The 24,676-nt window shown below is 52.2% G+C and overlaps 10 protein-coding genes across 10 annotated transcripts; 6 read left to right on the top strand and 4 right to left on the bottom strand.

The window, feature by feature from the left end:
* Positions 1–362: 362 nt before the first annotated feature.
* On the top strand, positions 363–2,565 carry BO94DRAFT_626729 (uncharacterized protein; the record flags this gene model as incomplete). Its single annotated transcript, XM_025617374.1, has 6 exons — positions 363–459; positions 517–760; positions 821–864; positions 923–934; positions 1,002–1,205; positions 1,261–2,565. 6 exons carry the CDS (start codon positions 363–365, stop codon positions 2,199–2,201), a joined length of 1,542 nt encoding a protein of 513 aa, XP_025464662.1. The 3' UTR covers positions 2,202–2,565.
* A 918-nt stretch (positions 2,566–3,483) lies between these two features.
* On the top strand, positions 3,484–4,825 carry BO94DRAFT_472361 (uncharacterized protein; the record flags this gene model as incomplete). Its single annotated transcript, XM_025608425.1, has 3 exons — positions 3,484–3,805; positions 3,858–4,406; positions 4,506–4,825. Coding segments are annotated over 3 exons (1,191 nt in total), but the record flags the coding sequence as incomplete, so codon positions are not given.
* Positions 4,826–6,208: 1,383 nt separating this feature from the next.
* On the bottom strand, positions 6,209–8,788 carry somA (putative cAMP-dependent protein kinase pathway protein (Som1); the record flags this gene model as incomplete). Its single annotated transcript, XM_025608449.1, has 5 exons — positions 6,209–6,379; positions 6,431–6,694; positions 6,746–8,024; positions 8,093–8,244; positions 8,300–8,788. 5 exons carry the CDS (start codon positions 8,786–8,788, stop codon positions 6,209–6,211), a joined length of 2,355 nt encoding a protein of 784 aa, XP_025464664.1.
* Positions 8,789–10,935: 2,147 nt separating this feature from the next.
* Positions 10,936–12,367, bottom strand: BO94DRAFT_522729 (TRAPP complex core subunit BET3). Its single transcript, XM_025610191.1, has 4 exons — positions 12,240–12,367; positions 11,844–12,063; positions 11,574–11,765; positions 10,936–11,491 (listed from the first exon to the last, which is right to left on the bottom strand). The coding sequence occupies exons 1-4, from the start codon at positions 12,275–12,277 to the stop codon at positions 11,372–11,374; spliced, it is 570 nt and encodes a 189-aa protein (XP_025464665.1). The 5' UTR covers positions 12,278–12,367; the 3' UTR covers positions 10,936–11,371.
* A 282-nt stretch (positions 12,368–12,649) lies between these two features.
* Positions 12,650–13,969, top strand: BO94DRAFT_472698 (WD40 repeat domain-containing protein; the record flags this gene model as incomplete). Its single annotated transcript, XM_025608448.1, has 5 exons — positions 12,650–12,793; positions 12,862–12,907; positions 12,965–13,045; positions 13,109–13,864; positions 13,917–13,969. The coding sequence occupies 5 exons, from the start codon at positions 12,650–12,652 to the stop codon at positions 13,967–13,969; spliced, it is 1,080 nt and encodes a 359-aa protein (XP_025464666.1).
* A 1,593-nt stretch (positions 13,970–15,562) lies between these two features.
* BO94DRAFT_472445 (uncharacterized protein) lies at positions 15,563–15,946 on the bottom strand (the record flags this gene model as incomplete). Its single annotated transcript, XM_025608435.1, has 1 exon — positions 15,563–15,946. The coding sequence occupies one exon, from the start codon at positions 15,944–15,946 to the stop codon at positions 15,563–15,565; it is 384 nt and encodes a 127-aa protein (XP_025464667.1).
* A 112-nt stretch (positions 15,947–16,058) lies between these two features.
* Positions 16,059–17,127, top strand: BO94DRAFT_472341 (uncharacterized protein; the record flags this gene model as incomplete). Its single annotated transcript, XM_025608424.1, has 2 exons — positions 16,059–16,835; positions 16,918–17,127. The coding sequence occupies 2 exons, from the start codon at positions 16,059–16,061 to the stop codon at positions 17,125–17,127; spliced, it is 987 nt and encodes a 328-aa protein (XP_025464668.1).
* Positions 17,128–17,820: 693 nt separating this feature from the next.
* On the top strand, positions 17,821–21,272 carry BO94DRAFT_472381 (seven-hairpin glycosidase; the record flags this gene model as incomplete). Its single annotated transcript, XM_025608427.1, has 4 exons — positions 17,821–17,951; positions 18,028–18,398; positions 18,452–19,017; positions 19,071–21,272. The coding sequence occupies 4 exons, from the start codon at positions 17,821–17,823 to the stop codon at positions 21,270–21,272; spliced, it is 3,270 nt and encodes a 1,089-aa protein (XP_025464669.1).
* Positions 21,273–21,729: 457 nt separating this feature from the next.
* BO94DRAFT_188541 (gamma-glutamylcyclotransferase family protein) lies at positions 21,730–22,788 on the top strand. Its single transcript, XM_025606024.1, has one exon. It carries the CDS (start codon positions 21,964–21,966, stop codon positions 22,720–22,722), a length of 759 nt encoding a protein of 252 aa, XP_025464670.1. The 5' UTR covers positions 21,730–21,963; the 3' UTR covers positions 22,723–22,788.
* On the bottom strand, positions 22,789–24,059 carry BO94DRAFT_537958 (adenine phosphoribosyltransferase APT1). The gene is made up of 2 exons (XM_025612385.1): positions 23,393–24,059; positions 22,789–23,344 (listed from the first exon to the last, which is right to left on the bottom strand). The coding sequence occupies exons 1-2, from the start codon at positions 23,889–23,891 to the stop codon at positions 23,190–23,192; spliced, it is 654 nt and encodes a 217-aa protein (XP_025464671.1). The 5' UTR covers positions 23,892–24,059; the 3' UTR covers positions 22,789–23,189.
* Between the last annotated feature and the right edge of the window lie 617 nt (positions 24,060–24,676).

Raw genomic sequence — 24,676 nt, forward strand, 5'->3', positions numbered from 1 at the left:
GTCGCACCTGCCCTCCTTGGGAGGGGGGCGGGCGGGCACCTGAAGGGAATCTGATGTCAATATCTAATCTAATATAATATTCAGGGACGCTCCTCAGGTACCCCCAACCCCCCAAATGAGGTAGGTGCTCCCTTCCGTGGCAGCGACGGCCGGGCGTCGTCGGTAACAGTCAGTCGGCGTGTAGTCCATCTTCTCCTCGCCTCCTGTTGTATCCTTCTCATCGTTGAGGCGATACCTACTCTAGGTTCTTCCCTCCCACGCGGATCAGTTCTCTTTACTCTTAGTATCTTACCACCTCCTGAGGTCCAATTTCTTCCTTTCCTCATTTTATTTCGCAGACGATAGTACTTTGGGAAGCCAGGATGCGGTACGAAGACTGGGACGTGATTCTCTTCCCCGAATCGTCCAAGGTGCCCATACAGGAATTCAAGACCCAATGTTTTGTCACCAAGGATAAAGGTCGGTGCGGCAGCGGATTTGAAGCAAAAAGCGTATCTGCTAACTTGAAGACCTCAGAGTCGCCATATCTACATAGTCCCGGCCTTGTCAGTCCGGCTTCTTGTTCCCTACCACAGAGTAATGTAGGCCAGTTGCCAGTTCTCACTACATTCGTCCCAAGTTTGCGCCAGAATACCCCCTTCCGCGTGTCGGTTCATAGCTGGCAAAAGCCGACGCCGAGCCGGTTGATGGAAAGTCTCTTGCAGCCAGACGACGCGGTGCTTTTCGAGGTGCGGATCTTTATTGATGGGCTGTGTGTATCGTAGGTGATTGCTTGAGCATTCCATTGAAGGCTAGAGGCTAAATTTGTCTTTGTCACCAGTGGCAGCGTTTTTCACCAGAGATCAGGATGGCCTCATGTTATCGGTGGGTAATTGGTCCTCCCTGGCATCAGATGCACTGCTAATCACCCTTTGATTTTCAGATCTGAGTTCTTGTAGGTTGCTCATGAATCTTCACCTTCAAACCTTGCACGAGTCATCACCTAACAGCAAGACTCTCAGACGTCGACAAGAGTGGCAATCAGGATAACCTCCGTTTTCCGCCGTTCCATCAAGAGATTCTGGAGCAGAGACACTGGGATGCAGCCGAGTTGTACGGCAGAATTAGAGTCGTGATCGCCGAGGGCTTCTGTCGGCCGCATCGCTATCCTCCGTTTGAGAGAGTCAAGGAGATCATCGCATTCGCCTTTCAGCACGCCCCTCTGCGTAAGTGGTCAGTTGGTGGACCTTCCTTGTAATTATGCTTACCGAGGGACACTAGAGGTTCTGGAGCATTCAAACATCGCCTGGCCGAATCCTACCATGTGGACACGGGAGCCACGACTCTTCAAATATAACTCAGGCATCGGGCCCAATCTCGCCCCGGAAGATTCTCACGCCCACTCACCTACTAAACAGGGTGCGCAAGGGCGCATGATAGCTTCCAGGAGCCAAATCAGCAGCCAGTCAGGCAATTCATGGGCGTATCGGAATTACCAACGGCCGATGCCCATGCCTCTACCCCAGTGGCAAAGTCAATGCATGCCAGACCCTTTTACCGATCCGATTGCACGTCATCGAGGTGCAAGATCATCTTGCGAGGATGTTCCCATGCCTGATTATGTCTCAAGCTCCGGTAGTAGTCGTGCTATCTCCAGCATGACGGGCATTAGCTATGAACACAGCAAACACCCCAGCATTGTAACCCCCGTGGATGACGAGTCATACCGACAACTGATTGAAGCTCTGAGTCCGCCAAAGCCGCTGACCCTGTTTGGCATATCTGCACCAACTAATACCCCTTCAACCACTTTACCTATGGGTACCAAGCTTTCCGCAGCTGCTGAAGCGCGTTCTGCGCCTTACACCAAAGGCAGCAGCAGAACATCGGTTTTGAAGGACATTTCACTGCCTGGAACCAGAGAGGTATCTGGGTCCAGCGCTAAATCTACCGTTACTTCCGAGACAACGACTGAGGGAGCGACCACTAGCAAGATTCAGGCCAGCCCTAGCGCACATGTCAGGAGCAGAAAGGAGGGTATATCTCAAGCGAATAAGGACAACGAATGTTCGGGAGATTCACCGCTCAAAGAGAGCGAAAAGGCTCTTCAGACGCCCTCAAGACCGGTCGTGTGTACGAGCATGAACACGGAAACACCAACTAGGTCGGACGGAAAGTTGTCTACAAGCTCTGTTCGTGGGGAGAGCTCCCCCATTTCCTAGGGTGAAACAGTGCGGCCCTTCCCACCCCAGGTTTTGTCCATGGCAGGATATCATGTCCGTCAAGCTGGAGTCAATGACTTCCACGATGCTGAATCCTAGCTTGCAGGTTCGGGATCGAAGTCATAGAGATCGATTGAAGCATTCTTATGTTATTCAGATAGACGTCTACTTCTCCCCGGTGCAATCTTTCTTGCGCCCTCTGCCAAAGTTTCTTTTGTTGCTTTATTGATCTTGACTGATGTGTCCTCTACGGGGACACACAGATTCTGAGGCTTCAATCATGAGCAGTTGAGCTATCGACTCTCGTTACCCTTATATATCATTCCTATTAAATACGGTAGTCTCTGGGCGGAGACATGTGGACATGTTGATGAGCCATGTTTGCCAGGCCAGACCATTGTGTCATAGCATTCAATGTGATTACAGCAACACGGGGGTGGTGGGGGAAGTTGTTTTTATGGCTATTAGAATCCACGGACCCATTCACGCCCACTTGCCCACTTGCCTGCTTCTTCATGCATTGAATGAGTGAATGTAAACCATGCAACCATCGGGACTGCCAAGGGGGCCCGCTCATTTCTTGCCTCGTCCCTTCCTTGTTCCAACTTCTTCCCTTCTTCCTCCTCCTCCTCCTCCTCCTCCCCGCTCCCTCCTAACAACTCCTGCCCTCTCTCATCTCCCACCCCTCCCCCCTCTTGGTTTCGGCCCAACGACTCCAACATGGATGAAGAGGACGATCAAAAACTGGTGTTCGGCTGGAGTTCCTCCTTCCTGTCCCCGCAGCTTTGGCAGTCCTATTCAGTGAGTCCATCTAGCAGTCACGCGATGGCAATTCTCTAACTCCATGACATAGGTACCTCCCCCTGTACCTAACAACAATCCCAGTATCAAAGTGGAGGATGCGCCAAACGGATTCGCGCGCTGGGCCTATAATCCATCCCCCTACCGGGGCCTGGGTCAAGATGCTCCCTACGCCAACTACATTGCCTCAGGAAGCGGGCTAGGGCAGCCTGCTGCTGAGCACCAGGCGCTCGAATTTGAATGCCCTCTCTTACCCCTAAAGTCAAGACTCGCAGCATTTGAATCGCGGAATTGGAGCAGTTCCAATGTCTTTCTTACTCCTGCTCCGGCGGAAAGCGTTGTACCGGAGAATATCAGAGCACCTAATTCTCCCCCCAGAACGACTTCCAGATCTCAAAAGGTCAGTTTAACCATTGTGTAGATTGAAACTGCATGTTCCTTGGCACTGCTTACACTTGTGATATAGGCGCAAAAGTGTCCTCGGCGCCTTGGCTCCACGAACCTATGCAAATTAAGCGAAGATGAGGTTCTTTTTTGCTACGGTGCCTTGGCGACTCAAGCATTGCTCCTTCCAAGGTTTCAGTTCAACAATAGCAAAGACTCTAGATGGGGAGTTAAGCTTACCATGTATGGTTTTACGATCGCCAGATCGAATGTTTATTCCTCTCAAAAGGCAGCCAAGGCCGATGTTTGCCGGACTGCCCTGAAGAGGCTGCAAGCCGAATACCCCGAGTGGGTTTTACCAGATGAAGAGCAAGGCGGCCCAGTTACTTCTGGTTGGGACTGGATTGAACTGTTACGAGGTAAGAGGATTGTTTCATCTTATATCTACCGATACTAACGAAGCGATGGCAGAGTACTGTGTCCAAAACGGAATTTCTGGACCAGCATACACCAAGTTCTTACCCGAAAGAGGGAATGTGTATTGCCATGGAGTAAAGGTCCAGCATGCAACCTACACTGGGCCGATGGATCATTACGCAAGTGACTATGTTTCCCGAAATACAAGTGCCTATAAGGCTTTACAAACACTCTTGATTCACGGATCTGGCGAGGTCTGCAATTTTCCCGGCCCCTTCACACTGAAAAGACATGACGAGAGACTTCTCGCCGATGTTCCGAGATTGTCTGGGTTCGTGAACCATGACATGGACAGCAGACCTCCTGTTGCGTTGAAACCACGAACAGAGCCCGAGAATGTTGGCTCAAAACCACTTGAGCGAAGCAAGAAGAGAAAGCTTGATGGCGACGCTCCCGGAAACTCGAATTTGTTGCCACTTACGAACTGCAGGCTATCATCAGTCGATGTGTGTGTTCAAGAAGAGGTGAAGCGATGGAAATTAACACCCAGAGAGCTTGCCACTCAGATTGGGGCCATGAAATCATATGTCGACAAGCTCACAAGTAATGCTGACTCCCTTGCTCTCTCTGCCGTCCTATACTAATCATAAGTGCATGGCGCTCCCCGTCGGTGGGAAGGCCATGCACTTTTGCGTATAATAGAGATCTGCGAGTTATTGGAATTAGAACATCCCGAGCTTCGGGTTGAGCGTATTGATGGACGACTTGTTGAGACATACGGAGACTACACCGCGGGGGCATACTTTAAAAACGACCCCTTTCTCACCCGCGCTGGTGCTATTGGCCATATCAGCAGTATGCAAGGCACCAGGCTCGCTGTTGAGGAATCATGCGCGCAGAAAGTGGTCGATTACCTGACGACGATGGTCCAAGAAGACTACAATATGGAAAAAGCTGCGGCGGAAGGACGCCGGCTGATTGAGCAATGGGGTAAAGGCAACAGGCGGGCTGCTATAGAATGAATCCGTTGAGAATATGAGCAGTCCTTACATGGCCCGACATGATCTGGTGCGCGATCCTTGATGACGTGTCTCGATCATGTCTGTCTGTAGGGCCTGCTTGGTTTCATTGGTGCTGATCTGTCTCTCGACAGATATTCTCCTTGTCTAGCAGCCTTGCGCTGTTGTCCTTCAAACCCTTACAATACGTGAACTGAGGATCGGTCACAGGAGGATATTGGCGGCATGGCATACTTTTGCTTATTCTTAATGTGGTGAAAACCTGGAATGGGCTTTTGCCCGGCCTCGACTGCCATATACCGTTTGAGGGTTTCAGGTATTGAGGAATGAATAGTTGGCGCATGCTTCGATACATGATGCGTATGCTGTGCATATTCACGAGGGTTGTGAGCCAATACACTCAAGACTACATGTAATGTAGATAACGGATTGATGCCAAACTGTCGGTTATCATTTGACGCCGTTGGGGACAGAGGTAGCTATATATGTTTGAACGAAGACAGCTAGCGGGGTGGCATTGAAACTACTCCAGAGTTACTTTTGCCCCAGTTCCCATACTGATACCAGTAACAACACGTCTTCAGACTGGTTTAGAGGAAAGAGCAGAGGGATGAGAAGGGGATGAGAAATAACCGCAAGAGAAAACGTAGAAGAACAAGGCACATGCGCAAAGGAGCAATTCAATTCAACGGATAAGCAGTAAAGAATAATAGAATCCAAGTAAAACAACAGAGAAGAACGTGAGTATCTTTCTCGACTTCATGAAACCATTCCCAGAGAGGAGTCAATAACGACTAGAGCCTCGATGATTAACGCCACACGACAAGAGGAAAGAACATAGGAAAGAAAGTTAATAGAAAGAAGTAAGGGGAGATGAAGAGCATAAGACGGATGTGTAAAGGTTGACTAGAGTTGGGGAAGGAGAAAAGAAAATGTAGGAAAGGAAAGTTGGCCAGGGACACATGTAGTGTGTTAGTAGTCTCGAGTATTAAATGGAGCATGGCTAACGCTAGGGGGAGAGAAACGCATCACTCGATGGCCCTTTGGTAATTTGGAAGACCGGATTAATCAAGTAAAATAGTGATGGGAAGGAAATAGAAGCAAAGTCACACAAGGTCACTGGAACGTAGCTTGAATACAAGCAGGCAAGCCCATCGGAAGCCGGTTGGTACTTCTGGTTGGCATCATAAAAGAAGGGATATGCAAAAACGGATACACCAACGCCTAGTCACTTGGGCACATATCCAAATCATGTCGACAGAACACAGAAGGATAAGGAGAAGACGCGATGAAAACAGCAAAGAGCACAAGCACAAACTCAAGTTTATGGAAATGTACAGAACAAGGGTATATGAGTTAAGGACTTAACAACCGTCGGACTTCATTTCACAAGCCGTCACCGGCACCGGTCTCAACACCATCAGTTGGATACGATATGTTGGGATCAAATCCAAAGCCAGCAGTGTCCGCATCAGTGTTGAGGAACGTATCGAAGTCGAAGTTCTCGAGGATGTCCGGGTTCTCTAGGGCGCTGAAATCGAGGTTGAAAGCAGATGCCTGCGGAACATGTGAGTACAATATTCGCTGGGCAGAAGGCAAGGAACATACATCGGGGATGCTCAGATCGTTGAAAGGTTGCTGAGTCTGGTCCGGTGGCTGTTGAACAAGCGGCTGCGGTGCGGGAGCAGACGTCGGCTGCGGCGGAGCACTGGTCGTAGCATTTGTACCGGCCTTGTTGAACGAGTTTGGATGTTGGGGGGTGATCGGAGTGGAAGGTGTTGGGGTTGGGGGGTGCTCGGCTTCAGAAGACGGCGTGGCAGCCGTGTTCGCCTGGGCGGCGGCATTGGCAGCAGCAGAACCCTTCTTCGGTCGCTAGACATGCGTTTAATATGAGACGAGGAAGAGGGCGGGAGAATAACATACCTTCCGACTATCCTTTTGATCCTTCTTCTTCGGGGCAGGCTTGTTGGCCTGCTGCGGCGTCGGCGGGGCAGCGGTCTGGGGCGATGGAGGCTGGGTCCGACCAACGTTGGCACCCGGCGCCGGTGGAGCCTGGGGCGGCGGCATGGCGTTCCTCTCTTGAGGTGTCCCCGTGGACTGAGGCTGGGCCACGGGAGATGGTTGCGGTGCCATCGGCTGGCCCTGAACGCCTTGCTGTGGCTGCCAGCCTCCGTTGGGCATCCGATTGGCAGCACCCGCCGTGATCGGTTGACCCATCTGGGGGCCGGTGAACGCAGGGTTGGAGCTCGGAGGTCGCATTCCGTTGGGACCCGCCATACCCTCAGCCATGTTCTTCACGAAGAACTGCGGTCCTCCCATCTCAGGGGGCATTTGGGCCCCAGGGAAGTTCAAAGGGGATCCGCGGCCCTGGGCCATCGCGTCGGCAGCGCTCGGGGAGCCGGGGAGGCCGGTCTGGGGCATCTTCGGGGTACCCCGCTTCATTTGGTCGTTGGGATTCGGCGATGTGCCCGCCCTGCTGCCTTGGGGCGAGGTGCCTGGTGGCAAACCCTGCTGCTGCCCGGGCATTGGGGGCTGGCCGTCAGGCCGGGCCATGCTATCCTGCTCTTGACGAGCCATCATCAAACGTCGCTTATTCTGCTGTTCGAGCAGCATAAGTTGCATCTGATAATCTTGGAGAGCGTGGTTACCGTGCTGACCGCCAGGTGTCTGCATCCCCGTCCGAACCTGGGCCATTTGACCATTGCCATAGTAGTCGCCGTTGATGGGATAGACCTGGCCATCTGGCATGGGCACCATATCCGTCTGGGTCGGCATGACACCGGGATTCATCATACCATTCGGCATGCCCTGGTTTGTCAATGCTGAGCGTGTGTGATGAATGGCCAAGTTCTGAGCATATACCTGCATCTGTTTCGACTGGGCAGTCTGTCCCGACTGCGGAAAAGCCTGGAACGAATTGGGGTTCATCGCCCGATTGAGTCCGTTCTGCATCAAAATCGCTTGTGGGGTCTGCTGGTTTGGTATACCTTGCGGCTGACCGCGTCCGTTGGGTACCAACTGCTGGCCGTTCATAGGACCACCCTCGAGGCGAGGTCGCTTCGACGGAGACGGGGCATTCTCTGCAGAGGACGGCGACTGGGGCCGATGGCCGTTCATGTCCATGTCCGAGTGCTCCCGCTGCATTTGTTGCATCATCTGCACCTGCTGGTTCTTATGCATCTGAGCGAGTTGCTGTTGCGACCTGGAAATCTGGTCAGCATCACCATCAATCACTCTAACGCAAAGGGGCCTAGAAGAAAGGGGGCGTACAGGCCAGATGTATTGTTCTGCAGAACAGTCTTCTGGAGATTGGGGGCAACCATGTTGCTCCGGCGCATATTCATCTGTGCCATCTGTCCAGGTATCAGTGGCTGTTGCCGTAATAGTTGATTGTGCTGTTGTTCCCTGAGGCGCATTATATTCTACAAAGCCTCAGTCAGATGGTCGGATAGGCTGCAAATATCGAAGAGTACGTACCTGGGTGTGTTGCAGATATTGCCTTACGTCCGCACTGTTCCCTTTCTTGCGCTGGGCCCAAAAGAAATCCCAGAAGAGGCTGAACCAGTCAAGGAGGAATGATGACTGTTGTCCCTCACTAGGAAGGTTTGGGCGGGGGAGGTCATCGGGGATCTTCAATTTATCGCCATCCTTTCCATCCGTCATCATTGTATCGCCGTCGACACCATTCACGTCGGCGTCGCGACGGTGACCCGGACTTGTCTTGATAGACGGCTCAGTATTGAGTTTGATAGAATCATCCTTCACAAGCGCCCTAGCACACTCATGGTAACCGCGCTTCAGAAAGTAATCGTATATATAAGTGTTGAGGTTGTTTATCATGTTTTCAGGAATGTTGTTGATATTTGGGTCATTACGGGGGGCCGCTGAACCATTGTTGATCATTGGGACACCTCCCACGGGGCCCCCTGCACCGGGATTCATGCCAGCCACATTCATCTGATTCATGGTGGCACTCAAAAGGGCTCAGCCACCCTCACCTGGTTATTGTCCTCGATGGGAAAGCGTCGGGGTCTGAGAGGGTTCAACGCGCATCCACCGTCTTGCGGCGAGGGAGCTCACCACAAAGGATACGAGGCGCGCGTAGCAATCAGGTCCCAAGACAAGGTGAGGAGGAAATGTGCAAGGCAAGATCACAGACGCTTCCAGCCCGATGTATGACGGCTTCGTATCTAGACCCGAATGCGCGATCGTCAGGAAGTAAGCTTAGTCCGGGGCTAATCTAGGCAAGATTGAGCCCGAGGTATCGATTCAAGCTAAGTGACGTAGAGGGGTGCCTCTGACGGAGAATAAACCAACACAGCAAAATGTGGCGATGATGACTGACGAGGGAAGACGAGTGTGGCCCACTCAGGAGCATACGCAACTGAGGGAAACGAAAGAATCTGCGGTTGCTTCCAGGATGAAGCGATCGAGCACAGACGGTAAGGACTTCTGTCGATCAAGAGGCAGAGGCAGCGAGAATGAGGAAAGGAGAGATATAGAGTGAAAAAATAGAGGCAAGAGTAGTGTACTTGTCTAGGGACCCAGCCGACCGAAAATGCGCGGTAAGATCAACCGGGGGGGCAGGGCGGCGAACAAGCGACACAGGATGGCAGGACGGGAACGAGGTATAGGAGAGAGACCAGGCCAGAGGAAACCCGACGGGTACCAGTCAGAAGCCAAGGAAATAGAGAACTTCACAAGATACACAAGTATCCCCAGAGCCCCTGCAGAAAAAGGAAAGGGGAAGAGACGGAGAGATCCGGCAGATTTGAGGGTAGGTGGAGGGGGAGGGAGGAGAGGCAAAGGTCAGGACAAGGTGTAGCGGTGGATCTGAGGTGTTCTCTGGTGGGTGGGAGGACGTGGATATCAGGCGCGGTGCCTGGAGTTGCTCAATCACTGCCGGCCGGGCGTGAATCGCTTGTTCGGCGCGGATTATCCTGCCCGGAACGCCGTGAGAGGGCTGGGAGATGCGGCTGGCTCGCGTATATCTCAGCATGCAGTTCCAGAGCACGGAACGAGTTCAGAAGGGAAACAGAGGGAAAGCCGGAAAGAAAAAATAAAATAAAATAAAATACAAGAAACGATGCTGGTGAGATAGAGGAAGAGAAACAAGAAACTCACCACAATGAATTAAACTGCAAAGCACAGGAGACACATACAGATGTTTGTGGACAAAATACACAACCGGATAATCACCTCGGAATCAGAAACAGAAGAGGCTGGTTACAAGTTATACAAGATATCGCCTGGAGTCCGAAGAACACGCGCCGAATGATCCACCCGATCTGGTGTTATGTATATAGAGTGTATCTGATACAGCGGAAGCACCCTGACATTCACAAAGAACCTCACACAACACAATGGAAAAAGCGGGTTGATTGGGGCTCTAGGGCTGAAAGCACATAGCAAGAATATACAATAGCCGCCGATGCAGGCAAATCTTGTTTTGAAGACCGGGGCCGTGTTGGGATCGGAAAAGGAAAGACAACACCGGAGGGTTAAGGAATGAAGAGTAATCGAAGACCCTGTAATCGGCCTCCATGGACGGCGGTGGTGACAGTTGAAGCTGTCTTCTGGATCGCAAGCTCGCCACTGCGTACATCCTGGCACACCCTGGGAATGATGGGATGCCCGGCCGCCAGTTCCGGTCTAGCGTATCACGTGGTACCTCTCCCGCCGGGTGAGGATTTCCTGCGCCGATCTGCCCATCCTGCCGTTCCCCGGACTATCTATCCATGTGTATGTCAGATGTATCGATGTGGGATGGACATCATACGAGATGGATATCTACTACTGTCCCGAGTGGGCTCCTTGATTGCCCCCCTCCCCTGAGTTCCTACTTCTGAATCTTGTCTGACGAGATCACAACTGGCTGTCGACGTAGCTAAATCAGCACGATCGGCCCAGATCGTGGTGTATCAGTCAGTATGGAGTACACAACAGAACCGTCTCCGATCTGTGGTGACGAGGAGCTGTCCATAGTTCGTACACTCCAGACAGCTGGTTCACAGTTATGATGTAATCTATATAGCCTTAGTCTCACTTGATAGAATCGTCTATCATATCCATGTAATAGATCCTCCCGCGGTTCTGCACAGTAAGCCTGAGAACCGGAATTGCAAGCTTCTACCGCCTCCGTGGTGTATCAATGCGCCTGTCATCCTAGCACCCGTGTAGATCGCCATGCGGGACATTCAACCTTTAATGATTCATTGTGATGAACTGCATTGACAGGTCATGTTCTCGGCCTAATCTTTCCTGTGTATTTATCGGTGCTGCTTACGCAAATTCTTATATTGTCCAAGTGTGAGGAGCTTGCGACAATAGCATTGTGTCTTTTATTGTTGATCCTGCAACGATCTTCTACTGCAACATGATTCGGTTAGTGCAAAGAACATAGATCAATGAACAGGTGCAAGGCATTCAACATTGATCGTTAATCATAAACAAAGGTGGCATCCATCGGTAACTGCAGCTCCAGATCAGCGGATAAACCCCTCAAAACACCAGACGCCTCGACTTGCATGTAATCAGCCCGGTCCAGCCCTACTCCTCATCGGGTGGCATTTCATCCTCAATGTATCTCACAAGTGACACCCGCATCTCCGTCGTATCATCGCCTCGCAACACATCGCTCACAAAATGCGCCTCAATCTGCATTTGCACCTGCCCACATAATTAGCACATCCATGCATAATGAATGCATAACAGGAAAGAGATATAAGGTCTCTGCCGCATGTCAACTTACCATTTCCAGTGCGCCCCGCAGAACTCCGCAGAGGATATTGGAGAACCACAGCTCATCTTGTGCCCGTCCGTCATCCGGCAGCTCAACGAAGTCCGCCAAAGGGTTTTCGTCAAATATCAGGGAGAATTGGTTATTATCGCTCGTCCAATTGGTTACGGTGGGGGTGATGTTGAGGAAGATTCTGAATCCAACCTGGTGGAATAGTGCTCGTCAGCCTACGGCAGTCCATGATATTTCAACCAATTCTTCTGCCTGTTGACTATAACACACCTTTGAAATCATATCCGCCGTTTCCCGAAAATTCGCACATCGCCCCACGTTGGACTTGGCCAGAAAGTCCTCAATCAGTCGCATTCCGATGTTGTAACCCATCTTCTCCAGTTGTTTATTCACTTCTTGATAGTTCCCGTCGTAGTCCTGGCAAAGCTGCGCGACAATGGTGCCGTATGTTAATGTCACCAACTCGGCGTTCACTTTGTCGACTCTAGTTCTATGAGTGCCGGAGATGTATTAGCTCTCTATCGGTCTCACACTGGCTCTGCTTATCACTTTCGAAAACAGCGTTCAAGGTGCCAGCCCAGAGCATGCAGCTTACTGACTTCCACAGCCTACCAAATTAGGTAATTAGTGAGAGGGCTGATCAAGTGGAACAAGTGAACAACTTACTCTTCCCCAATCCTAGATGCTTTCGTTGCAGATGACATGACTGCTATTTTCAAGCTCGTCAGGTTCGGCGTCAGGAACACAGAAATTGCAGGTCGGATCGAGTATGAAAGAGAGTGTTGAGATAGTCGACTGCAACAATGACAATGCACACTTCTCCCCGCTTGAATGCTTGAATCGGTGGACCGAGGACGGAGGCGGAGCTTCACGCGCCTGGTGGACCAGCGCCGAGCGCCTACCGCGCTAACCCGCGCTTACGCAGAAACATTCTTGGACGCAAGACTTGGTCTGGGTCGGCGCCTTAAGCCAGAATTCCCCGGCTAGGCTCAATTGCATTCTTATATTTCGCCGCCATCAACACCTGGTTCTACACACTTGTTGGCTGATCTAGCTAGTAGAACATCTTCGCAACTATGTCGGGAGAAAAGCGACCTGCACAAGAAGCCTTTGGCTCATCTAATCAGCTTGTCGTCAAGCGAAAGAAGTCCGACGCCGGTCTCAATGATAGTACAGCCATCGTCCAAAGCTCGTCGCAGAATGGAGCTCTGATACAAGCAGTGTGTTTCTCTTGGGATGCTTTATGAGAGGGATGCCCTCAATGTTTCATCGTTGACCTTGGTTATAGGTTCCCCGCACCAGCGGGCTCCAAGCACCGATCATGGAAATGACAGGTGAGGTGGACCGTCGTGGTGGCACGTATCATAAGCTGACATGACATGAATTACTAGGACATTCTGGTGAAGTCTTTGCTGTACGATTTGACCCCACGGCACAGCACATTGCTTCGGGTTCCATGGATAGATCTATCTGTATGTGGTTCATCTAGCTCTAAATGGCCAGGCGATGCGGGCTAATCACGGAACTCGCAACAGTGCTTTGGAACACCTATGGGCAGTGCGAGAATTACGGTGCGCTATCAGGCCACCGAGGGGCAGTTCTCGACCTCCAATGGTCGCGCGACTCGAGGACGATATTTTCCGCATCGGCCGACATGACGCTTGCTAGCTGGGACCTAGAGACAGGGCAACGGATTCGTCGGCATATCGGGCACGAGGAGATCATCAACTGCCTCGATATCAGTAAAAGAGGCCAGGAATTGTTGGTTAGCGCGAGTGACGACGGCTGCATAGGAATCTGGGATCCTCGGCAGAAGGATGCTATCCAATATTTGGAGACTGAATTGCCTATCACGGCGGTGGCTCTTTCGGAGGCAGGCAACGAGATCTATAGCGGTGGTATCGATAACGCCATCCATGCTTGGGATTTACGAAAGAAAGGCATTGTCTACTCTATGGCGGGACACACGGAAACTATCACTTCTCTTGAGATTTCACCAGACTCGCAAACCCTTCTTTCCAATTCGCATGACTCGACTGTACGCACATGGGACATCCGGCCGTTTGCACCGACGAATCGACACATCAGGACCTTTGACGGCGCGCCCGTTGGTTTGGAGAAGAACCTCATCCGGGCAAGCTGGGATCCAAGCGGCGAGAAGATAGCGGCAGGTAGCGGGGACAGGAGTGTTGTTGTCTGGAATTCCAAGTCCGGCAAGATTCTATACAAACTTCCCGGGCATAAGGGAACTGTCAATGATGTCCGATTTTCGCCGAACAACGAGCCCATCGGTAGGTTACGCTGGGGACTGATAGACGGTTACATACTAATTTCTGTTCACAGTTGTCTCTGGATCATCCGATCGAACACTCATGCTTGGTGAACTGGGCAAGTGAGAAAAATGCCTGTGCAGTGTACCCAGCCAATGTGGCAACGAGTTAATCCGTCTACCTATTAAGCAGCCTTGGTTTAGTTCGACAAAGCTGCTGAGCTCCCGGGGTTTCCGTGAAGCTCTGACATATGGCGATAGCGAGACATTATTTAGCTAAAATCTTGCTTGGCGGCTGGAATATGTCAACCAAGGATGGCAAGTTAGCCATCGGGAGCAGACCAGGAAGAATGGCCAGCCGCATGACGGGGAGAAGGTTAGCACCCGGATTCGAATACCTCCCGTGAGCGCAGTTTTTCACATCTTTGTGCCTTGCAAGTGTAATAATATACGTCGGAATGATAATGGCTCATACTTGAACGTGTAACCTGGGGATGTCATGGCTCCCACTATAGTAATCAGGTGATGGGCTAGGTATCGGTTGTGGGTTGTGGGTTGTGGGTTATGGCGATTACGATCCGGACTGCTGGCTACGTAGCCTGTCCCGGTAAAGTCTGGCAACTGACAACATGGAAGCACTCGATCAGTGCGAAGTCTATCTATTGGCTACCATGGGAATCCCAAAGGAAATTCGGCTGCGAGGCCGAAACAGGTGGCCTCCTTCAGGCGCGAGGAGTCGTTTATCCTTAATATTAATTAGTGCCATGCGCTATCGTTATCTTTCTCCGCGTTGACAGGAGAGGATGGAGAGAGCAAGGGATGTCCCGTGGGAACTGGGAAGATGCCTCGATGCACAGACCTAATGAAATGAAGTAGATAGTCAGTCTCAAATCGAAGACCCCAAGGTGTAAGATTTCTGGTCACCCAGTTGCGGGTTGTTATCGGACAGCTCGGTCTTGTTGGGGGAGGGGGCTTGTGCCTATACTTAGACGGTGGCCGTCTATATCAGGGCAACGTGGGTCATCCAGGGGTAAATGGTCAGCCCCTACGGCGATGAACGAGTCAACGAGGAGAGACTTGGTGCTTCAGCTGCTAATAATAAATACCTGGGTCCGCAGACTGGATCACGGTGTACGTAGGTACATAGTATGTAGGTAGATAGATACGGGGGTAGTAATGATGTTGACAATATTGTATATATGGACTAACCGATGCCTGCCTGAGGGCCTGTAACCAAACTAAACTTGCCTCGGACCGCTTGTTACCCATTGGGGAACGGAAGTGTCACTCGCAGTCTCGCAGTCTCGCGGTCTCGCAGAACTTACAGCCTCTTCCCTCCCTCCATCTCCCTATCGCCTTCTTCATCGCCATTCTGTGATCATGATCGTTCGTTCTTGCTTGCATTTATATTAGAAGCTCTGTTACTAATCTTCCTTCTTGGTCATTCCTCTTTTTCTTATTCATCCTTATCAGTTGAGTTGACAAGCATTATTGCTTTTTTCCCTGTGATATCTCCAACCCCCCCCCCCAAAGTTCGGTCCGAACTAGTTATCACTCGGGTATAATACTTTTCGCTGGTCTCTTCCCACCATACTGAACATAACTGCCTACTGACCGGCTGGCCTGGTGCTCGCCCTATTCCTTCGCTTGTGTGTGTGTGTCTTCGTGTGCTTTGGACTCGTTCTTCCACAACCGTCAGACCGTCCCATCAATCCTTCTTCTATCTGATTCCCCTTTTGTCGCCATCGCCGTCCTGTGATTTCCATCGCGATCGGGATTCCCGTCTTATGCTGCTCCCCTGGGCCCCCTCCTTCACCCCAGGCCTGCTCTTCATTATGAATGTATAGCGTCCGATTTCATAACCAATTTCCCAATTCGACCACAAAGATCCGGCTTCGCGGGCCATTGTCCGTTTTGCGTCACAGTTTCGATCATTCCAGGCGGTTTTCGTCAAGTTCTGCGTTCCTGCGACGCTTATTCGCGTGTTGTTCAACGAATGCGGAAGTGGGCAGTACTTATCATCGCAGAACATATCGTATTTGAGATCGGAGGGCGCCGTATTGTCGCATATAATACTACAGTCTTCTCGACAGGATCTTGACATTGCGCCTCTTGTCTGTCCCGATGTTATTGTACGACTGTTAGATTGAATGGACATGGAATCGGTTCAGCTGTCTCATTCGGGATCGACGACACATTCCAGCTCGATCCCCGGCATGTTGCCGCCCGATCGCTCTTTGCATGTCAGTTCCAGTGGAGTGATCAGAGATGACCATCTTCGGAGAGCTTCCAATCGTGAGGAGCGATTCATGTCATGGGCAACCGACCATCGTCTCGACCTTGAACAGCGAATCCTTGGGGACCGCGCCGAGCGCCGCGAATCCCGCTTGCCTAGAAGATCGACACCGTCGCATCGTTCTCTGAGAGATGTCGCTGCATCGCACTATGCGCCAAGAGGGCCCTACGTTCCAATTGAGTTGCAGTCTGCAGCAGATGGGGAAGCGCGGTCGCATGCCCGATCAGAACAAGCACCACATGGAGCACACTCCACACCAGACCCTGAAAGCCTCCGATACAGGCGATCGTGTGGGTCTAAGCTGAAGGAGAAAAGGGTGCGGAGGCGGCTCATCACGTTGGTCGTATCGACCGGTTTCCTCATCCTCGTGGTCGCCATTTATCTCGCATTTGCTGCTTCCAGTACGACATTGGGTAGGGAGCTTCAGATCCTTCTCATCTTCATGATATTAATCCTCGGGATTGTTTTCTGTCATTCTCTCACCCGATTCCTTATGGCACTTTTACGACGGCCTGACTCTGATGTTGCTACGAATCGCATACCCAGTAGGGCAGGGCCAGCCGGCTATGCGCAACCAGCACGTCCTATCCATGTTATTCTGGCCGGGGACGAGGACGTTACGGCCGCGAGTCCTAGCGCCGTGCGCGAAAAGGTCACAGCACCCCCTCCGGCATACGGTCTTTGGAGAAGTAGCGTGGTAAGCACCCACACGTGCATTTTATGCACCTTGGTTTGTTAGTTTTTTGAGGGGGGCAATTTTTGCTGACTTCTGCATTCAGAGGCTAAACCCCGACCTGCTATACTGGCAGCGCATCGAAAACAACAATACGCAAATACTCAAAGGTGTTGATAGGCATGCGAGCAACAAGGCCCGGATACCACGACCTCCTAGCTACACATCTGATAACGGCGTCGACTATGTGATAGAAGCGCAACCTCGGTCATTAACGCAATGGCGAATTTCCGAGGAGTCAAGGCGTCAACCGTAGCCCGGTGACTTACTTACCTCCCCTGTCTCGACATTCTGCAGCTGGATGCACCGACACAATGACATCCGCAATCGTTTCATTATCATCAAAATACTTCTTGCCGCGGTCACTGCGATCGCACACAGCTGGAATTCCTTTGCTTGAGATATCCCCCGTGACTTTGCTTCCTTTCTTTTCGCGCCATTCTCATCACCTTCCATACGATGTTTCCTTTCCTCTAGATTATTAGGATGAAGCGGGAGTTACATTGACATGCAAGCACTTGTCTATCTATTCGGCCAGCATTGATTGAGCGCTATTTCATTAGATTAAAGCTTGTTTTCCTGACCCTTTAGAATTCTAAAAAACCCGGGAAGTGAAGGCCCACCGTAAGCAAGCCAGCTGATTCATCAAGAGGCCCCGATTAATAATAATCAGACTCTGAGATGGAATTAAGTGCCAGTGTCCTCCTGTATCTAGTCCGAAAGGGGGGATCGGAACGGCATATCTGGCCGCAAAACCGATTCGCCGCGGGTTGGATACGACCTCACGTGCGGCGCCGCTGCTGCCACCAACAACCCTCCCCTCAAGTCCCCCTTCCCCCCAGGAACCCTTTCCCTGAAGGCAATCTGTTCGCCGACTAGCAGGGGTTCCACATTCAACCGTTCATCAGCGCGCTCCCATGCCATTGATAGCCGTTTCGCTGCTGCGGTAATGCGCTCGGGATGTTGGCACTCGCAGATGTCCGACCTTCGTTCAACATGGTTGATGACCTGGGTCTTGCTTCTGTCGCTGTGGCTTGCCACGGCCCAGGGCATGCGGACCGATCGGGTTAAGGAACTCAGGTGAGTCTTTACAGATCAATAGCCCCATCAGGTTGCTCTGGTAGAAGGCATATCGTCTGATACCTCCGATATCCAGGAGAGAGACAGAGCATATGTTCTACCATGGATTCGAAAACTACATCGAACACGCCTTTCCTGAAGACGAACTTCGTCCGCTATCCTGCCGACCGCTGGTTCGCGACCGAGAAAATCCCGCGCATGCAGAGCTCAACGATGTCCTAGGCAATTATTCCCTGACTCTGATCGACAGTCTATCCTCCCTAGCGATTCTCTCATCAAGTCCCGAGGAAGGCAAGAAAGCTTGGGACTATTTTCAAAATGGGGTGAAGGACTTTGTCACACTATACGGGGATGGTTCCGACGGCCCTGCAGGCCAGGGTCGAAGAGGAAGGGGGTTCGATATGGACAGCAAGGTTCAGGTTTTCGAGACGGTGATTCGAGGACTAGGTAGGCATTGGATCTCGCCCTTGGGTAATATTCAATGTTAATAATCCTTATAGGTGGTCTACTCAGCGCCCATCTTTTCGCTGTCGGCGATCTTCCCATCAGTGGATACAGTCCTCCGGAGATAGAAGCCGACTTTGCCAAAGCTTGGGATAAGTCTTCTTTCCCAGAAGACGGGCATGGAATCCTATGGGATAACGGATTTGTCTACGATGGTCAACTCCTACGACTTGCCGCCGATCTAGCGAATCGTCTTCTTCCGGCTTTCTATACGGACACGGGTCTCCCTTACCCACGAGTCAACCTGAGATACGGGGTGCAACGGCAGCCGTACTATGCAAACTCGCCGCTGAATGCAGCCCCTACATGTGACAACACCAGACCGGAACAGTGCCAGAGGCCTCGTCGTTCCTCGGCCCCGGAGACTACGGAAACCTGCAGCGCCGGTGCGGGCAGCCTAGTCCTGGAGTTTACTGTTCTAAGCAGGCTTACTGGTGATGGCCGATACGAGGAGCTCGCAAAGCGGGCATTTTGGGCGGTTTGGGCAAGGAGGAGTGATATTGGACTGATAGGATCCGGTATTGATGCTGAGTCTGGCAGATGGGTCCATTCATACACTGGGGTGAGTTGTTCCAGAGCACCCCCCAGGCATGGCTAAAGATATGAACGTCTTAGATCGGCGCTGGAATTGACAGCTTTTTCGAATATGCCTTCAAGTCCTACGTCCTGCTCTCTTCGGGGGAACGGCCCCCGGCTAATACCAGCAGTCCATGGCATGTCCTGGACGACCATTTTCTGCCGCTTTCCGAGTATGAACACTCGGCGAATGCCTTTCTCAATGTATGGGAGGAGTCGCATGCCTCAATCAAACGTCACTTGTATCGTGGGGAGGGCCATCAGCACCCACACTTGATTCAGGGAGATATCTTCACTGGGGCGACTCGTGCGTTTTGGATCGACAGTCTCAGCGCCTTCTATCCTGGGCTTCTTACTTTGGCGGGGGAAGTGGACGAAGCCATCGGGATTCATCTCCTGACGACAGCCGTCTGGACGCGGTTCTCAGGCCTCCCTGAACGATGGAACGTTGCCACGGGGGATATTGAGCAGGGCCTTGCCTGGTACGGTGGCCGCCCTGAATTTGTGGAGTCGACATATTACCTCTATCGAGCGACGAAGGACCCTTGGTATCTGCACGTCGGTGAGATGGTACTGCGGGATATCAAAAGGCGGTGCTGGACCCAATGCGGCTGGGCTGGCATTCAAGACGTTCGGAATGGTGAGCTCAATGACCGGATGGAGAGCTTCTTCTTGGGGGAAACCGCCAAATACATGTTCTTACTCTACGATTTTGACCATCCCCTGAACAAGATAGACCAGCCAATTGTCTTCTCTACCGAGGGCCATCCGCTCCTCATACCCAAGAACAGCACGGTGCACCGCAGTGAGCACAAGCAGGTGCCAGTCAACGGGAGAAACACAGAATCGAGATGCCCAACAGCACCTCTGCCTCCCACCTTGGGGGTCTCATCCACCGCTGCTCGCCCGGATGTATTTCACGCCGCGAATCTGGCCCGTCTGCATCTCATGCCGAGTAGAGGCTTGCCGGAAGGTCCTCTTCTGGATTATGCCCAGGACCACCCGAGCGTGTCCGTGTCCGATTTATCTTCGCCTACTAACTACACATTCTTTCCCTGGACGTTGCCTCCCGAATTGGTCCCGTTCAATGCGACAAGCTCGCCCATGACGATCCGCCCTACACTGGACATTTCGTTCCCTGCGCTTCCCGGAATGGTCATAGGGCCTGGGTCTTTGGAACGGGTCCGGGATGGCATCTTCATCAAAGCTATCGGGGGGTTGCGGCTGAGTATGGTCCAGGACGTCCCTGTGCACGGGGAGATGGGGGTCGCGAACGGAGACGAGTTCCGGGTGCAGGTGATCGATAATGTGCCCCTGGGAAAAGACGAGAAGGTATATCTTCTACGGGAGATCACATTTGATGTCCTCGACCCCACTGATCCGAACTTCACCCGCGTTCGCGACACCGCCATGATTGACATCGTCATTGACGTTATCCCAGAGACTATCCGTCGACGAAATGATTCGGATGATGGTCAAGAACCAGCTGCACCACAACATGCAAACGGGGCCATCGCCCACGGCTCCGGTTCCGTCGACGGCAAAGTCGGCAGCTTAGATACGTCTACGTCCAGCATGAAGACCGTCTTGTCGTCGTTAGTGAACACCTTGTCAACCTTACTCCGGGATGAGGTGCAGGGCCAGACGAGCCTTCCACGGAAGAAAGCATCTTCATTGCGACTATTGCTCCCGGCCGCCATCTCCACCGGTCTCGGCTCCGCTCCGCTCCCTGATGTGGAGGACGCGCCAACGGTGTCCATCACAGGCGACCCGTCCAAGCAGCGACTCACCTGGACCAGCATCTACTTCGCCGACAAGCTCTGCGACCAGCGCATCCTGCGTGAAATCGCACAAAGCCACCAGGTTCTCGTCGTCAAGCGTGGTGGATGTAACTTCTCGCAGAAGCTGCGCAACATTGCCGCGTATCCGCCATCACGGTATGCGTTGAAGATGGTCATCGTCGTCTCCTATGACGAAGACCTTGGGGAGCACGCAGGGTCGGACCCAGTGGCGCCTGGCTTGGCTGCTGTCCGCGCAGAACCCTACCTTGCTCGACCCCATCTGGACGAGACGCAGATGACAGCTGGAGGCGTCCCACGGCGCCACCTGCTCAGCGTCGTCATGGTAGGCGGGGGCGAGGAGACGTACGAGCTGCTGCGGCAGGCGACGGCCGTGGGGATCAAACGCCGGTATGCAGTACGATCTCAGGGTGTGCCCATCAACAATCTGTATATTTTGTGATAGTGTACCTAGTATGGAGTGCGTGTCAATCGCCAGCCATGTAATACCAAATCGTAATAACCGGGGCATTGTGGACCAACAATCCATCCCAGCCATAGGCTAAACTCCTCAGTGCCAAACACCTCACATATCGCAAACTGAGCAGGATATGATATCCACGAGCGCGCCACCCGTCGGGCTTGGATCGGCGACGTCCTGTCATCGGGGGCCAGGATATCGCCATCGCTGATTGGTCACGCCACCTCGGATGCGCCTGAGTCAGCAACTCAGCCACTGGGCAGGATGGCGGCGGGGCTGAAAATATTTCCGATTGGATTTCCCCAGGAAATCGGCCGATAAGCCCCAGGGTCGGACCCGCGATAAGAAATTGTGTGATGGACTTCGGAAGCAAACCGGCTTTAAGGTTTGTGTGGTTCCTGATGCTGCTTCTTTAAATACCCGTTTCCTCTTGTCTATTTGTCTTTCTCTTTCGTTTTCTCTTTTCTCTTCTTCTCTTTTACTCTACTCTCCAATCTTCTCTGATCCGTTTCATCTCCTCACACCCACCCTCTTTCATCCAAGACATCTAGATCCAGTCTATTCCACACAAACCCATACAGAGTACAGACAGACAGAAGACAGATAGAAGACAGACAACAATAACATCACCTCTCATCCCATCCCTTCTTCCCAACGAAGAACCAAAATCAAAATGCATCTCCACACTGACATCGACCCCTCCACCATCATCAATATCTCTGCCGCATCAACCACAACAATCACCAAACCAACCACATCAACAACAAGAACAACCACCACAACCACTCTCACAGCCCCTACTTCTATCCCAAAACAGCAAAACCCCTTCTACTTTGCTTACGGCTCCAACCTCTCCCCCACGCAAATGGCCGCCCGCTGCACCGTCCACCCCGACACCTCCATCCCGCTCGCCATCGCTCGCCTCCCCAAATGGCGCTGGCTGATCCACCAAAGAGGGTACGCGAACGTACTTCCTCCCCATGAACTGCGCATTGGGGGACAACTCCACCCCGATGCGGAGCAGGTCCCTGTCGCTGGCGAGGGAGATGCCGTGTACGGTGTACTGTATGATATGGGGAAGGAGGATGAACGCATTCTGGATGGGTATGAGGGAGTGGATTGGGATGCTCCGGTTGCTGAGGGTAAAGGGGGGCTGGGCTTGGACGTGAGGCCGAGGGAGCAGGGACGGGGATGTTACAATAAATGGGTGGTTGAGGCAGAGGTGGTTAGCTGGATTGGCGCCGGGGATGGGAGGGAGAAGAGGGAGACTGTGCCAGTGTTGGTGTATGTGGACGAGAGGAGGGTGAGGATGGGACCGCCCAAGGCGGAGTACATCCCTCGGATGAATCGTGCGATTCGGGAGTCGGTGGACTTGGGGTTGCCGGCGCGGTGGGCGGAGGAGGTTATGAGGCCGTCGATTCCGTCGATGTGATTTGATCAGAGTGCTGCAGATAATGGCTTACTGTATAAATCGTGCTACGGCTGCTTATAGAGACATGGCGTATATTACATGTATCTCATTGATATTTCATAGTCTATGCAAAATGTCCAATCATGTGCACGCCTCACATCGACTCAGTGATAAAGTCAAGTATTCCAACTTTTGCCCGAGAAAGAACCATCAAGTCCATTTCGGAGCCGTTTCCGGCGGTAGGCCAATTGCTTTTCTTCACCTCCGTGTCAACCATCCGTCCGTGCGAGTCGATCCGGGGCGACCTATCACTCCACATCAGACACAAGTCGGTCGGGTCGCCGCCACAGCACTATATCAGACACTGTGGTACGACCGACAGCTTCCCAGTCGATGGTTGTGAGAGAGTGTTTTTTTTCTGTTTTTGTGCGTGCGCGAAACCAGACCACCAAACAGGTAGGAAATTATTAGTGCATCTCATAGGGTCATTAAGCCTTGTCCTCCTGGCCAGTGAGGAGAGTGTAAACGGGGGCAGGCAGCTTGTCCCGTCCATGGAGGAACTCGAGCTCGAGAAGGAAGACGAAGCCCATCAGGTCACCGCCCATGCGCTTGATGAGTTCACCAGCAGCGTATGCCGAACCTCCTGCATCCTAGTTAGCGGAGAAACGTCAGAGTTGGAAAGGAAGCATACCAGTAGCAATGATGTCGTCAATGACGATCACCTTCTGGCCCGGCTTGATCGCATCGGACTGCATCTGGAAGAAGTCGGTTCCATACTCCTTCTCGTAGCCCTGGGTGTCGCAAGGACCGGGGAGCTTGCCCTGCTTGCGGACGGGGACAAAGCCAGCGCCCAAGCGCAGGGCCAAGCTAGGTCCCATCAGGAAGCCACGGGCCTCCAGGCCGACAATCACATCGGGCTTCTGGTTGCCGTTGCTCTCGAGGATGTGCAGCTCCAGGCAGCGGAGTAGGGCTTCATGCAGGGTGTGATCCGCGAAGATCGGAAGGATGTCTTCGAACAAGATGCCCGGGGACGGGAAGTCGGGGAACTGGCGCAGGGCCTCGCGCAACTTTACTTTAAGATTGGCGAGTTCGGCGGTGCGGGCGGGAGAGGAGGAGGACTGTCCGGCGACTTGGGCGGCGGTGGTGGCATGGGGAGGTTGCACGGGGGGAGTAGAAGTTGGTTGAGACATGGTGAAAAGAAGAGAGAGAGAAGAGAGGGAAATAAAAGGGGGAAGAGGGGAAACGGAGGGCTGAACAAACGGGGGGAGGTGAGGGGTGAGGAAGATCGAAAAAGGTAAAAATAGTTGAAATCGGCGTGATAAGCAAGAGAGAGGGGGGAAAAGAAGAAAAAAAAAATTCCAAACGGGGAAATATGTGAGAGGGTAAAAAAAAAAAAAAAGTTGAAGATCTTGTATGCCGTATGGTCCGAAGGGGAGGTAAAGCATCCCTGCCGTATTGTCATATTGGTAAGTTTCCCGTCACCTTCGATGCTCTCTGCCTCATGCCTCCTCCTCGTTCTGTTTGAAAGAGGGGAGACAATAAACATGCATAAACATGTTTTGCCAGTCCTATATTGATTCAAATACTTATTGGTTGTTCCAGTTCATGTCTATGTAGCTTATAAAAGAAAACAGATTGACCGACAAGAACTGCTACTACTTACGTACACAGTAGATAGTAGTAGTACGTAGTAGTACTTGCGTACCATACGAATACGGGCTGCAGGTCAGTATGGTAAGCGGCGGAAAGGCTGCCCCTCATCCGTCGCAAAACTGACAATCAAAAGAGTCGAGAACCTCTGCAGCTTCCAGACTCTCGCTCGCTCGCCCATCAACCCAGCCCATCATCAGCCCATCGGAGGGTGTTGAGCATGAGTCAGGGATGTGATCTTCCGTGGGAAAGGACGGACACCCCTCCTCCGGGCTGAACTATATCGGTACCGTGTAGAGGCACATCGTACGCGGTGCTACTCGAG

Source organism: Aspergillus sclerotioniger (genome assembly GCF_003184525.1).
Source record: "Aspergillus sclerotioniger CBS 115572 chromosome Unknown BO94scaffold_25, whole genome shotgun sequence".
Lineage (NCBI taxonomy): Eukaryota > Fungi > Ascomycota > Eurotiomycetes > Eurotiales > Aspergillaceae > Aspergillus > Aspergillus sclerotioniger.